We start from the raw sequence: 15092 nt of genomic DNA, 5'->3' as shown, positions 1-15092 counted from the left end.
TTTTGTCATGTTTCTTTTACTTTAGTAAGCTCTTGTAAGAAGTGGAAAACCTTTAATTCAAAAAAGATCCCATTGTTAAAATTTAATCAACCCTTGTTCTCCAATCGTTGAATCACCCAAAATTGTAAGCATCTATCGCAACTACCGAAAGTAGTAAACACATGACAATGGCTTTCGAAGTCGCTGCTGTCAAATCACCTTCGCTTGAAGTTCCTGCTTCAAACAATGTTGTCACTGTTCGCATAATCGACACCGGGAACAGATTATCCATACCTACGAGTTATTGTTCGGACCTCGTTATTAAGTGTCATGAGATCTCCAGATCTCCTCAGTTTTCATTTCCTGTTGAGCATCCGTCGGGCAAAAAGATCCTCTTCGACTTGGCCACTCGCAAAGACCCTGAGAACTTCGCCCCTGCTCTCCGTTAAATAATGGCTGCAGGCGGTCTAGTATTCGATGGCGACAAGGATGTCCTAGACGTCCTCGAGGAGAATGGCATCAAGAGGAAAGAGACTGAAGAAGTTTTTGGAGGTAGAGTGTTTTCGCTGATGTTCAAGAACTAATACTAACAAACTTGGCAGTCACTGGCACCTGGACCACATAGGCGACATTTCACGCTTTCCATCCAGCACAAAACTTATCGTCGGACCCGGTTTTATCAACGCCTTAGTCCCTGGCTATCCTGCTGATGAGCATAGCCTGATACTAGAAAGTGACTACAAGTAAGACATCCATCACTGTAAATACTTTGCTAGACTCGAAATACTAAGAGCGTTGTAACAGAGACCGACCTTTGATCGAACTAAATTTCAAAGGAGATAAAGCCTTGAGATTCAGCAAATTTGATGCCATAGATTGGTTTGGTGACGGAAGTTTTTACATTCTGGATGCTCCAAGGGTAAGTTGCAATGGCATCCATGATCTCTCCGCATGCTATCTTAATCATGTGTATATGATGCTAACGTAAACAAAAGCACACTGTGGGCCACATCAATGCACTGGCGCGCACTACCCCGGACACTTTCATCTACCTGGGCGGCGATACCTGCCACCATTGTGGTGAGTTCCGACCAAGCGAATACGTTCCCCTCCCTGATGTAGTCACGCCTTCTCCTTACTCGACGCCACCATTTGCCCCCGGAACTGAATGCCCAGGGTCTTTCATCTTGAATTTTCATCCGCAAAAATCGCCCACAAAACCCTTCTACAATCAGATTGTGCAAGACGACTCGATGCAAGATTATCCAAAATTGTTGGAATCAGCCGACAAAATGTCTTTATTCGACGGAGATGAACATGTCCTGGTTTTAATTGCACACGACTCTTTAGTGCTGGGCAGGGTCGATTTTTTCCCCAAGCTGGCTAACAAATGGAAACAGCGGGGATGGAAGAGTGCTGTTCGCTGGACGTTCCTCCAAGACTTCAAGCCGTAAAGGGCACACACGGCTCATATTTGGATTGGAGTAACTTCGAAAGTGTAATTCTGAAAGCCTTCAAGCGTCCCCCTAGCTTGTTTACGATCTAAGCTAGGCACGTACAATAGTAGTAAAATGGGCATGAACTATTCCTTTCCTTAGGAAACATGCCTCTTGAGTTACAAAACCTATAATATCATGAGACTGGAAGCATTGATAGCAACGCTCGGAGCTTGCGCAATCAACTCTTCCAGTCGAGGCAGCAATTTGGTATACTGATCAACTGGGCCCACTCTAGAAATTATCCTACCGGAAGCCGAAGTATGGACTAGAGCGAATCCTTCGTTAGATAAAATGGGTGAGATGAGCTGGGCCAGGGATCTTGAAGAACCTACACATTACCATCTTTACCCTCAAAAACCATAAGTGAAACAATTCGACCCGCTATTGATGGTCACGACCATCATTTGCTTTCCTATGGAATACCTTTCCACGAGGCCGTTACCCGCCACTTGTGAAACACCTTTGAGTGCTCAAGAGTGTACGTGCTTTGTTCTGGCAGCTTGGCCGCACGCACCAATGCGTTTCAGTAGCTGAAGGAAAGCCTAGACGATCAGCTGGTTGGCTATCACATTGGAATGAAACCCCTTACATACTGGTCTGAAGTAGTCAGCGTTGTAAACGAAGCTAGAGAAGCAAAAACAGATTTACCTCTGACACTGGGAGCGGATTCTTTGACGGACGCTGTCAAGGTCTTCGCAGTTGTAATTAAATCCATTTCTAGGTTAGCCACAGGGCTGAACAAGCTTGAGATGATTAATCCCCCGACTATACCAGTCGTATCCATTCCTACATCCCTTTAGGCCGGAGAGTGTACAGATTCTGCAGGCGCCAGTAAGGATAGCACGCGAAAGAAGCACCATTTCGGTTCACCGATACAAGGCCCGCAGCTCATGATCTTGGACCCAGATCTATGCACAACCATGCCGCCCTCTGTGTGGTTGAGCACGGGAATGTGAACCGTATATCATTGTGTGGAGGCATTCTGTTCTGTGGGTGGTATGGGTCCATCCGCAGAGGAAGCGGCTCTACGCAGCCTGCGTCATCTGATTCTCGGATTATTGGAATACTGAAAAGACAGCAAGAATCGCGAAGTTTCTTTCGTGTGGCACCTGAGGCTGCTATGATCACTGAGCGAGGTTGGCGTTCACCCGGATCAGTTTGACCTACTAGCAGAGCATAGCTTGTTAGACGAATGCTGCAAGACGAATTCCGTACTCTTGCATTCAAAGAAACCGGTTCTGGAGATATTACAGATGGTAGCTGGCTAGAATGATGGATATCATCTACAATCTGTTTCACTGGCAAGCGACGGAATCATTCTTCACTCCTGGTTACCTTGTAGTTTTGAAAACTCTATACCCCAAAAAATATTTTCACCTATTTTCCTGTTAGTAAACGCACAGAAAGTTCTCTAGATATGACACACTACCTTCTTAATCCCCCTCCCAACAAACATCCTGCCATCTCTCCACTCGTTTCTCAGCACAACCGAGAGCCACCTCCCTTCCTCCTTCCAACCCACCAACAACTCTTTGCCATCCTCCTTAACCTCCTCCAACAATCCCTTTCCCTCATATTTTAAAACGGCCATCAACTCTTTCCCCTCGTACTTCAACATACCCCAAACCTCCAGCCCCTCTTCCTTCAGTACTTCAGCTAACCTCCCTACACTCCTCCTATTTTGTTTCCTCTTCACTTCCTCGCGCTCACGAGGCACCTCCTCATATCTGTAAAATAGAGGGAATCTCTCCACCTGCTCTTCAGCAGGTACCTCCCGAAGCACCTTACCAGCCTCGGGAACTGCTTTGTCAACACTCACATTCACTCCAACGTCTTTCTTCCCCTCGTCCCCCGACTGCTGTACAATAACTGACTGCTGTACAGGACCCGACTGCCTAACGGGAACCGGCTTCCTCCGAATCAAAAACCCCACCTGTACCTCACCCTTCCCCTTCTTCTCTTGTTCTCCCACAATCTCCTTACCCTTCTCTTCCTCCTCAAACACATCCTTACCCTTCCCTTCCATCACCCCCTCTCTCCTCACCATCGTCTCCAGCATCTCCTCCAACACCTCCCTAACCCCTCTCTCCTCCTCCTCAAGTCCCAAAATGCCCCCTCCATCCTCATCCTCGCCTGGATACTCCAACAGCGACCCTTCCTTCTCTTCAAATCCCCCATCTTCATCCTCCTCATCCTCCCTATCTACACCATCCACAACCCCAGCACCACCCTCACCACCTACCAAACTCGCAAAAACACGCCCAGATCGATACGACAAAAGCGGTTCCCCACTCCCATCCCAATCTACAAGCAGTGTGCCCCGCGTACCAGGTCGTATGGCGTTATCTTGCCAGGCAATGTGCTCGTCGATGAGGGATTTGAGGTCTGATGAGTTGGTGCGAGCGTGGGTTCGGGGGAGGCGGGGATGGAGGCGGGTGGAGGGGTGGGATGAATGGAGATTTGTGGAGACATTTTGTGGGTAGAGGTGTGTGGCTGCACACCACGGGTGAGGTTGCATAGACTGTGTGGGTGTAGGGAGAGGCATTGTAGGCTTTGATTAAAAACGGCGATAAAAATGAACAGCGACCAAAAAGGGGGGGTTTAAAATCCGTGTGAGTTAAGGAGTTTTGTGTTTCTTCTCATTTTCTTTAAAAAAAATATTTGAAAAACAGTTGCGATTTTGAGGGTTTTCTTTCCGGGCGAAGATGCAAAGATGCGACGGTGAAGGGGTGGGAAAGGGGGGGGGGCAGCACATAGTGGAGAGTGAGTTATAAAGGTGGTACAAGGGCGTTGTGTCAAGTGTTTTGGAAAGACATTGTATGGATACATCAGAGGTGAGATGAAGTTTTTGTATATGCTTGACATTGTGTATAGAGTGAAGTGGAAAAAACGTCACATGACCTGTTAACCAACCAAAATAACCACCCAACAGCTAGAAGAGCGAAAACAACATGGGAAATCAAACCAACGAATCATGACTAGAAGATTAAGTATACATTCATGGGCCAGTACTATATATCCCCATAACGCAATACCAGACCCGAAAAGAGCACGTGACCAGATCCTCCCACACCATCCTCCCGCCAGATGTATTATAACCGCCCCCAATCTCTTTCCCAATCTACCTTTGCAACCTAGTCCCCCCACCCCACCAAGAGAGCCTTTGCGAGCCATGCTGATGAACAAGAAATTACACATCAAATTTTGCTACGGGGGAGACGTGTCACACTGCAAGGAAAATGGTATAGACCAAAACAAGAAAAAAAAAGCAAACTCCATATTAGGAACGATGAAAACAGTGGGAGGGATATGACGCAAAGCAGAGCAGTGAAGAGAAACCCTGGGTATTACCACGCTCAATCCGTCAACATCATCATCTCCTGTAACTGAAGATGACTAGCGAGGAGAGCAGACAAGCAACGAAATGGATAAACCGTTTAGTTCTTGTCCTTGCCGGAAAGCTTGTCCTTGAGCTTGCCGAAGAAAGAGCGGCGCTTCTTCTTCTTGTCGTCAGCAGCAGAGACAATGCTCTGGCTGCCTGGCGTGCCCTTGGGAGACACGTCAGAGTCTTGCCTTGGGCTCTTAGCCGGGGCCTCTGGTGCCAGTTGACCTGAAGGTGCAGAGGTTTCGGCATCTGGCTTGGCGTCTGCTGAAGCCTCAGCGGCAGCGGGCTGTGTTTGCTCAGTCGAAGTGGCTTCCTTAGAGGCAAAGGCGACATCAGTGGTGGAGTCAATAGGCCTTGACTCGGCTGGCTTGGCAGTCTCGGTTTCAGTGACAGTCTGAGGCTCAGCGGAGGACTCGACTGGCTTGGAGTCCACGGCTGCCGAGCTGGGAGTTGGCTCGCCATTAGCGTGGGTTGGCTTTACTTCTTGGAGCAGTTCGTTCTCAACAGCCTTCTTCTCACTAACTGCCTCAGCATTGCTAGCAGCCTCGGGGCTGGCATGGGCCTCCTTCTGGCTTTCAGCTACAACAACAGGCACCTCACTAGCGACCGCCTCGGTGTTTACGCCAGGAGCGGTGGCTGTGGTAGCGGCAGTAATTACAGGCGCAGGCTCACCAGCTTCCTCGGCCTTTGGCAGCTTGCTGAGCAGCTCAGACTCTACAGCCGCCTTTTCTGTGACAGCTTCGCTGTTGGCAGCAGCCTCGGGGCTAGCGTGAGCCTCGTGCTGGCTCTCAGCGACAATCTCAGGGACGTCAGGAGATACAGTCTCGGAGGCAGCGGTAGGAGCAGGCTCTCCAGTTGCGTTGGTCTTGGGGACCTCGCTCAAAAGCTCTTGCTCAACGGCAGACTTCTCTGCAACCACCTCAGGGCTTGAGGCTGCCTCAGGACTGGCGTGTGCGGCTTGTTGGCTCTCAGAGACAACAGCGGGGACTGCAATGGCGGGAGCGGGTTCGCCAGCCTCCGTCGTCTTGGGGACCTCACTGAGAAGCTCTTGCTCAACGGCAGACTTCTCTGCAACAACCTCTGGACTGGCAGCCGCTTCTGGCTCAGCGTGTGCGGTGTTTTGGCTTTCAGCAACGACGCTGGGTACCTCGTCGGCAGTGGTTGTGCTAGGTCCGTTCAAACCAGTGGTCTCGGCAATCTTGTCTTTGGCAGTGTAGACAGCCGCGGCAAAGAGGCCTGCGCCAGCGGTGGCACCAGCAGCCGCGGTAGCGACTGCAGCCTGAGCATGATCACCCAGAGTGGGATCTTGGCTTGTGACAGGTGCCTCAGGTACAGTCTCCTTCAGCTCTTGCTCGACCTCCTTCTTCTCCTGGACGGCTTCAGCATTGGCGGATGCTTCGGGCTCGACGTGAGCCTGCTGTTGGCTCTCGGTCACAGTCTCGGGGACGCCACGAGGCTCCTTGGGAACCTGGCCAGCAAGCTCGGCAGTTGTGCTTGTAGGGGCGACCGATGAAATGGTCACACCAGTGTCTTGCTCAGTCTTAGCATCGACTCCCATTGGCAGGCTGGACTCGGGGATCATGTTGCCAGTGATAGGAGGGAGACCAAACATGCCACCCTTGGCATCACGCTCGGCTTGAGGAGTAAAAGCAAGAGGGGGAAGAGCATCGGCCTTTTCGTAGGAAGCGGGGTCGGTCTTGACAGTGCTCTCGATGGTGTTGGAGGTGAGAGTGCTGGGGTCAGGAACAGGTTCGCCAGGTGCTAGGTGAATTGGGTTTCCAATGCCGGCGGTAGCTGGGATGGGGGCAACACCAAGAATTGAGGGCTCTTGCTCGGGTTCCTCGTCATGCTTGACGGTCGACTCTACGGTGTTGTTGGTAAGGGTGCTTGGGTCGGGAACGGGCTCGCCAGGCGCAAGCTTAATGGGGTTGCCGTTAGTCGAGGTAGCAGGAATGGGAGCGACATTGAAGGTCTGGGCCTCGCCTGCGGGTGTCTCTGCGAAAGGTGTCTCGGGGAAGGCACCGGGCAGGGCAGAGCTATCTGCGGCGCTCTTATCGCTCTCCTTGGGCACAGCACCGGCAAGCGCAGCGGTCGTAGACTCGGGTCCGACAGACGACAAGGTGTTGACTGGCACTTGGTCGACAATGTCCTCGGGGTAGAGGACATTGTTGATGATGCCGTGGCCGTCGTCCTCTGTGCGGGCGGTCTCATTGGTACACCAGTTGCCGTTCACGACGAACTAGACAAGAGAGGCGTTAGCAAAGTCTGCGCGACAGGCTGCAGGTGGCAGCGGGTTTGGGAGAGCCGGAAGTGGGCGCGCGCACCTTGTACTGGGTGTGAACCTTGGGCAGCTCGACCGTCTTCTTGAAGACGCCATCTTCCAGCTCAAGCTTGACTGTCTTCCTCCAGTCATCGAAGGTGCCAGTCACGTAGACATCATTGGCGGCGTGTTCCCTGGGAGCGCATTAGCGATTAGCTGTGGTCGTAGGCAGGGCGAGGACAAGCGAACCAGGTAAAAGTATATTTGCCCATGTCAGCGCAGCAGAAATAGGCGATTGGAGAAATGCGATTGTGGTAGTCAGGAGAGAGATGGGTCGGAGGGCGCAAAGAGCGGGCAGTTTTGGAGGAGGCTGGTAGGGCAGGATCAGGAGCTCGGTTCGGGTGGAGCTAAAGCAAGCGGCAGCGCGCGCTCGGACGATGTTTGTATGCACGACAGAAATGCTTGCAGCTATGCGGAGGGGACAGACAGGAGGCGGATTAGGAGCGCAGGCGGAGGGCAAGGTGATTATGGCGATAAGGCGCTGTGGGAAGTGAATTGGCGAGGCTGTTCAGTCTGCGCGCGATAGTGCAGTCAAGGTGCAAGACTGGAGACGGCGCGGTCTAGCGGCGTCATTGCTTGGCGGAATGCCGTTGATCGCGCGCAATCTGCAAATGGCACAGGCGGGACGACATGATGGCGAGCAAATGTACAATGACGAAAGCCTGCGTGCGTGTACCTGTGTGGCCAGTTTGATTGCAGCAGCCAGGCTCGACTGTACCCGCCCACGGTTGGCACGGGCGAGTTGTGCAGTGGGCGGCGCAATTCGTGCTTGGGGTCATTGCGCGCGCACCCGCAAAAACGAGAATACATCATGGCCCCTCCCGCTCGCAGCTCGCAGACACTGAACCTTGTCGGGCACGTGACCCTGCACCACGCACCCACCCACCCAAGCGGCCAGAGTGCGTCATCGTCCTGCTAATAACTAACACGTGCATTAATCCATTCCACCGTGGACGAGCAGCATTATGTCCTTTGTGCACATGCACGAATACGAGAGACTCTTTGCACAGACCAAACCACCGTCTTAGTGCACTCACCGCATCGTCTGCGCCATAGCCAGGCTGTGGCTCACCGCCAGTCGTGTGTCAGCCGGCCCGCCCAATGTTTGGTCTGCAAGACGCATGTATCAAAAGGTCTCGAATAAAAGGTGAAACACGGCAAGGCTACTCATCAGAACTGGTGGACTGGTGGGCCGGACAATCATTCTGTCCCTGCGTCTGCGTCTGTCCATAGTTTGCCCGCCCGTATCTTTGCACCCGCTTGGGTGAGAGTCTGGGGGGCGTGTGGTGATGCAGTATGCAAGATAAGGCTCATTTCGGTGGTTTATTGTCCACTCCCTCTGCAGCAGCGCCCAATTACAGGGAAACAACGAGCTGCGTGGCTACGAGCAGCCGGCAAGCATCGCCTTTGCCTTGTTCGCCTTTGGCCTTGGTTGACCATTTGATGCTACCATGTCTGCGAGTGAGCCCTCTCTGCTCTGTACTACTACTACTACTACTACTACTACTACTACTACTACTACTACTACTGTACATGCATACATACTACAACTCTCTCTCTCTCTCTCTCCCACGGCCTCTGGGGCATTTGCATCCTCCCCGCCACCGCCGCAAGCTCCCCTGACGCCTAGCGCAAGCTCCAGCCATGGACAGCAAGCGGGAGCTAAAGCACACACGCCTATTGGCATCTGCTCTTTGATCCATGGCAGCACTGCATGGACAAGCACCAGACATTGACTCACGCCTGCCAGACAAGCCGTCGCCTAAATGTCGCCGTGAGCGCCTCAAGCCAGACGAGAGTTTCTAGAGGCCTTCTGGAAGATAATACGCCCCCAGCTCCATTGCCTTGATCCCTACCTATCACTGCTGCTGCTACTGCTACTGTCTAGTAGTTCCCCCCCTCTGACTGCCTGCCCACCCACCACCCACTCTGCCCAGCGCGTCATCACTGCGCCCTCACCCCCGGGGGCCTTTGCACCTACAGTACAATTGCTTTCTCTACTAGCCGCCCAGCTTCACCTCCGCCGTCGTCTGCTTCCCCCCGTCTCCTCCTTCCTCCACCCCTTGAACTTCGCATCGCCGCTGCCCTTGGATCCTCGCCGTACTGCCAGCTGCTGCTGCCCCCCTCCCCCCCTCCATCCCTGCACGTCTCGCGACCGACGACCGACGTCAAAGAGCTGCGCTCAACCCCTCACCACCCGCCCACCGCCCTCATGTCCCTCCCTCCCGACTACTCCAACGAAATCTCCACCCTCGACCGCGAAATCCTCAAGCACAAGCCCCACGACATCCTCCAATTCTGTGCCAATTTCTTCAACCGCCGCCTCGAGTCGCAGCGAACAGAGTACCTGCTGTCGCAACAGCACGCCAGCCATCAGGGCCGTGCCGAAAACAGCTTCCCGGGCAACAACCCCTTTAGCACCTCGCCCAGCAGCGGCAGCAGCTTTGCAAAGACGACCATGCACCGCCTTGAGGAAGAAGAGGAGAACGATACCATGACGTCGCCCACAGCCTCGACCTTTGCTGCCGTCGATTTTGCCCGCGTCCGCAACAACGGCAACCTGAGCCCCGTCGGTGAGAGCGCCTTTGGCAACTTTGGTGGCTTTGGCGGCTCCTCCAAGAACAACATCACCCAGATGCCGCCGCTTGTCGGAGAGGGCCAGACCTTCCCCAACAACTACAACACCAACAGGCGCACCTCCGTCTCGGCCGAGTCGCTCAACCCCACCTCAAGTGCCGCCGACAACTTTACCCCGCCCTTTCATCAAAAGACGCCCGACCAGCTGTCGCGTCTCAAGTCGGCAGTCTCTGGCAACTTCCTCTTCTCACATCTCGATGACGACCAATCGTCCATGGTCCTCGGTGCCCTGCACGAGAAGCCGATACCAACAAAGGGCATAAAGGTCATCCAGCAGGGTGATGTCGGAGATTACTTCTACGTTGTCGAAAAGGGCTCATTCGACATCTACGTCAACCAGTCGGGAAAGCTCGAAACGGGCGCCGAAGGTGCTGGCAACAAGGTGGGCACTGTTGGTCCCGGGGGCTCCTTTGGTGAGCTGGCTCTCATGTACAATGCGCCCCGTGCCGCCACAGTTACTTCGACCGAGCCATCAACCCTCTGGGCACTCGACCGCATCACCTTCCGCCGCATTCTCATGGACAGCGCCTTCCAGCGTCGACGCATGTACGAGGGCTTCCTCGAAGAGGTCCCCCTGCTGTCCACCCTGACGCCCTACGAGCGTTCAAAGATTGCCGACGCTCTTGAAACCAAAAAATACCCGCCCGGAACAACCATCATCCAAGAAGGCGATGTTGGCGAGTCGTTCTTCCTGCTCGAGGCTGGAGAGGCAGAGGTCTTCAAGCGCGGCATTGACGGCCCTGTAAATCAATATCAAAAGGGTGACTACTTTGGTGAATTGGCGCTGCTCAATGATGCGCCCCGCGCTGCCTCGGTCATCAGCAAGACTGAGGTCAAGGTTGCGACTCTTGGCAAGAACGGCTTCCAGCGATTGCTGGGACCTGTTGAGGGCATCATGAGGCGAAACGACCCTACCAAGTCGGTATCCGAAGGCGACCACGTAGATCCCCTCTCCTAGGCCTCGTAACCGCATCCACCGCGAACCCTGAGACACGAACATGTTAACACCTGGGCAAAGGCCAAAGATCAACGTTATGAAAACACAAGGGAACCTGGGTATCGATATGTGCCTTGATGTGGTGCTCTCTCTCTCTCTCTCACTCTTCGGCGTTGTCGCATGTATTCCTACGCTTCCTACTATCACTAAACATTGTCTACCGTGATGGAAGAGAAAAGGCTTTTGTTTCCACGAGCATAATGGGCTTTAGTTGTGCGCTGCTCTGTTACCTATACTCCATTGCGTATGATAGTCATGACTTAGACTTATGCATCGATACTTTGATTGGGTCGATAGTTTCAAGTTGTGACGTGTCGCAATGTATTTCATATGCTTTTTTTTCGATTCTGTCCTTTGTATGCAAGCATCGAATCCTTCAATGCACGAGTGTCCTGCCTGACTCGTATGCCGTGATGCGCTCCTGCCGCCGCCAGGAATGAAACATGACCCAAGTTAGTAATTGGATCCCTGTGGCTTGTGCGGCGTGCGTTCTTGTGACCCCACGTTTGTTTTTCCCATCCCTTAACATGTCGAATCTCACTGCGTCATTTGCTATCACACACACATGTAGCTTTGTATACCCCTCCATGTGGCAACAACGATGGTTCAACACCAAGCAATGCCGCCAGGCTATGACGATACGTGCTATCAGATCAGCATGGCCCCAGGATCGTGACAAGGTATTCGCCTCCAGAAGCAAAGCTACATCGGTTTTTTATGTCGGCAGATTTGGGCATGGATACACATGTATACCATAGTCGTACCCACCCTACCGGTCGATGCAACACATCTGTATGTGTATGCTGACTACGAGACTAGTCAGTCAACGGTTCGCAAGTCTCCATTCACCACGTCTCTTGTGCGTCAAACTTTCAGGTCGCCACGATACATATTTCTTTTGCTCGGCTTGCTAGTTTCAGAAGAGATCAACGCTTGACAAGGAGCCTGCCACTTTTTTGCCTGTTGCTTTCTTCATGCGCGGCCAGTGCAACATTAGCCTGTCGTTTTTCCGGGGAGCATGTTTTTTTCCCTTTCTTGCAGTTCTCGTAACCCACCAACACAGCCAAACGGCCCTTCCGAGCGAAATATTTTTAGGACAACGACAGTGACTTCGCCGTGTGGCACTTTAACCAAGGAAATGGCACGAAGCTTCAATTTGCTCTTCTAGGTAAACCTTCCGTCATGTCGTCGCATGTATACAGCCACGTTACGTGAGCCCACGTTGTGGCTGATGTAGCAAGCTACAAGCTACATGCTAGCCATTGCTGCGATAGAGCCACTGCCTTGTTATACAGAAAGCTCAATTGGTTACCGGGCAATGTAGCCCGACGCATCAGTCTTTGGACTTTCTATAATCTTTCCAGAGAGGCGCCCTACGCGGTTGGCTGCAGACGCTGTGCCCTCAATTTACCATAGGCCAAAGGAGCACTCAAGGCGTTCTTAGGGCTGTTACCGATCTAATAAGGATGTACTGATCCATTGCTCACTGCGTGGGCCTGCGGCTTATATGCAGCATCCAGGGTATGCCCGCGCGCTAACACTGAAACAGGTAAATGGGTTGATTGACCACCAGCATGCTGATCTTGGTTCCCACAGCCAACTTAGATTCTGGACCTTTGAATTGGAGGAAAAGATGCGGGTAAGATCTGACCAACCCATGCCATGCCAGCCGAGCTCGAACGGGACATGTAGACATACGAGAACTTATCCACAAAGCCATCAGGCTCGAAAGTACAAGTTCCATGAATATGCTTGGCATCATCAAGGACTATGGATGGCGGTCTGTACTGTCGCGTTTGGCCCGGTTCTCTCGGTGTCGGGCTGCCGATGGTGAGCTGTTGTGGCCCAGCCACACACTAGGCCGGGAACGATTCTTCTCCGACATCTTTCGGGTGCGGATCGGGAGTATAGAGACGCGTATCGGCATGCTTCTCGGGACCGACGGCGGGGTTCACCGTAGCCAATGCCTCAAACAGTATATACTCGGGCTATACTGAATGTCATCTGCTCAGTGTGTGTGCTGCGCCAGAATTATGAACCGGCGTGCGCGATACATATTCTAAGATGACGAACCGGAGGAACAGTGTACGCCTTGTATCCTCCTTGCCATGTTGTGAATTGTAGTCACCGGTTCGTTTTGAGTTGAGGCCTCCCTTGAACATGCTTTTACTCCAATACCGTAGTGACGCAGCCAACCTAGACCCTGTCAGATGTCCACCGCTATCTTTTCCTTGTGGCTGAGGCTCACAGCACCCAAGAAGGCTAATAGCACGTTGTAGTATCCCAAAGGGTACCTGCATCTCACGTCAATGGTCAATTGTTCCTGCCTTTGAACATTCAGCCCTCTGTCACTTATTGGAAAGGCCCGAAAGACGAAGCATCATCGTCTACTTGTTTGGATTCATTACAGCAACGCACATCTTGGACATCCTCTACCTTTGAACATGGCGTCCAAAGATCCAAAGCCATCAAAAAGACGAACAGGCCGACACCGCCTCCCACCGCTCGCACAGGGTCCTGCACTTCAATTCATCGTTGCAACCCATCCAGACAATTTCCGGGCTACGACAGTCCTGAGAAACGTACGATCACATGTCATGTACAAACACCAAGAGACTCGAGCATCATCGCCTGCGACTCTGGCCAGAAGCCGCGAAGGTAGCAATGGACCAAGTGCTTTGACACGAACCCCGAGCCCGGCCACAACAGACTCCTTTGGAACACTACCTACCACTGCACCTGTGGCTCCTGCATATACTAGAGGCTATGAATCTGCGTTGAGTCTGCATTCTTTTGATGCTTACCCGCCGTCATCTCCAACCGATTCTCTACGAAGTCTGGCTGCGCGAATTCTATCAATGGCAACCCCGACATCTACCCACAGCGCACCTCCAGCCTGTGAGGAGGCTTCAGAGTACCCATTTCCGAGAAGCAACACCTTTCAAAATAAGTCTCTAGACGATCTGAAGCGCGAGTGGATCCGCAATACCGTTCTGTTTTGCCATGGTGAGTCATTGCACAGAAGCCTGGCTGTTGCTCACTATTACAGATCAAGCATGGATGCGTTATGTTTGCGACAGTCACCTATCATTTCTCAGCCATGTGTATGCTACCCTGGTCTACCATGACATTGACGAAGGCTTGCTGTACGACAGCCGCCTCACCGTATTCGCCAAAACCAAGATTCTCAGACTAATTAGCAGTCGCTTGGATACGGATAACGCTACTATCATCTGCATACTCCATCTCATTATCAGTGAAATCGGGAGTGTCAATGATGGCGTCTTCAGCGTGCACCGCGATGGTCTGGCAACTTGCTTGAGGAGCCATCGAGGCGGGCTGAATCCGGGCGTTGCCAGGTTCATGACACTGTACGAGTCTTGACACTCACGCAAGCTATCAGCTAACCAGGGCAGGATAATGTTGACTTTTACCATTGCAAGAAACCAGCCTGAATCCGCAGAATTCACGCCGTGGTCTCCATCTGAAACACTGTCCGAAAATGGTATCCTAATCTCGCCACTTTCACCTCCTATCACACATGCCTCACAATTGTACCGTGTTTGTTCCGTGGGAACAGCTGGAATCATCATGGAGATCCAAAATTTTACAGACATGTTTCTTGCACGATGGAATCATACCGGTGACGGACACACAATTTCAAGTGGGCAATTAGCCAACTGCGACTCGCAGCTCCAGTCCATCTACTCACGCCTTCTCTTACTGCCGTCTACCGAGAGCGACATCACCCCGGATTGGATCTACGAGAGCTGCCGCATCGCAGCCTTAATCTATTGTCGATCAATGGTCCATGGAATAAGCCTCGCAGAATCTGCAGGCATTGTCCATCCAGCCACTGCCAGATCCGACGCGAAGAGTGCCACACTGTTATTAGCTCTCCATGAGACGCTTGAGAGAACAAACAAACAGAATTGCTGGGGCCATGACCTAGCGGGTGTCTTTTTATGGGTAACCCTCATAGGCGCCTCGGCATCATGGGCTTCTGCGCGTCTTGAATCAATAGACGATTCGCAGAAAGCTATTTGGGCAGCAAAATGCTTCTCACTACATGCAGTGAGGGCTGCATTATCGGTATCTTCTGATAATATCGATAGCACAATCCATGCCTTGCGCGTGTTTTTGCAAGTCCGACACTGGGTTGCGGTCAAGGCTGGGTCCCCTGCTTTGGCCAGATAGGCAGTTACTTCTACCCAACATTTGTCTTTTTTATTTCGGCCGTTTCATCATTTACTATACTCGCAACCTATGGCCATT

The 15092-nt window shown here is 52.4% G+C and overlaps 5 protein-coding genes across 5 annotated transcripts; 3 read left to right on the top strand and 2 right to left on the bottom strand.

The window, feature by feature from the left end:
- Positions 1–167: 167 nt before the first annotated feature.
- COCVIDRAFT_32998 (hypothetical protein) lies at positions 168–1433 on the top strand (the record flags this gene model as incomplete). The annotated part of the gene is made up of 5 exons (XM_014706656.1): positions 168–344; positions 468–538; positions 582–722; positions 784–898; positions 975–1433. 5 exons carry the CDS (start codon positions 168–170, stop codon positions 1431–1433), a joined length of 963 nt encoding a protein of 320 aa, XP_014562142.1.
- A 1398-nt stretch (positions 1434–2831) lies between these two features.
- COCVIDRAFT_11432 (hypothetical protein) lies at positions 2832–4023 on the bottom strand (the record flags this gene model as incomplete). The annotated part of the gene is made up of 2 exons (XM_014706547.1): positions 2832–2855; positions 2905–4023. 2 exons carry the CDS (start codon positions 4021–4023, stop codon positions 2832–2834), a joined length of 1143 nt encoding a protein of 380 aa, XP_014562033.1.
- An 828-nt stretch (positions 4024–4851) lies between these two features.
- On the bottom strand, positions 4852–5112 carry COCVIDRAFT_84890 (hypothetical protein; the record flags this gene model as incomplete). Its single annotated transcript, XM_014706655.1, has 1 exon — positions 4852–5112. One exon carries the CDS (start codon positions 5110–5112, stop codon positions 4852–4854), a length of 261 nt encoding a protein of 86 aa, XP_014562141.1.
- A 4283-nt stretch (positions 5113–9395) lies between these two features.
- COCVIDRAFT_21981 (hypothetical protein) lies at positions 9396–10778 on the top strand (the record flags this gene model as incomplete). The annotated part of the gene is made up of 1 exon (XM_014706572.1): positions 9396–10778. One exon carries the CDS (start codon positions 9396–9398, stop codon positions 10776–10778), a length of 1383 nt encoding a protein of 460 aa, XP_014562058.1.
- A 2483-nt stretch (positions 10779–13261) lies between these two features.
- COCVIDRAFT_84689 (hypothetical protein) lies at positions 13262–15014 on the top strand (the record flags this gene model as incomplete). The annotated part of the gene is made up of 4 exons (XM_014706654.1): positions 13262–13823; positions 13867–14188; positions 14234–14434; positions 14483–15014. The coding sequence occupies 4 exons, from the start codon at positions 13262–13264 to the stop codon at positions 15012–15014; spliced, it is 1617 nt and encodes a 538-aa protein (XP_014562140.1).
- Positions 15015–15092: the final 78 nt, after the last annotated feature.

This window comes from Bipolaris victoriae (genome assembly GCF_000527765.1).
Source record: "Bipolaris victoriae FI3 unplaced genomic scaffold scaffold_2, whole genome shotgun sequence".
Classification (NCBI taxonomy): domain Eukaryota; kingdom Fungi; phylum Ascomycota; class Dothideomycetes; order Pleosporales; family Pleosporaceae; genus Bipolaris; species Bipolaris victoriae.
The sequence above is the reverse complement of the archived record's forward strand: the minus strand, read 5'-3'. Positions and strand labels throughout refer to the sequence as shown.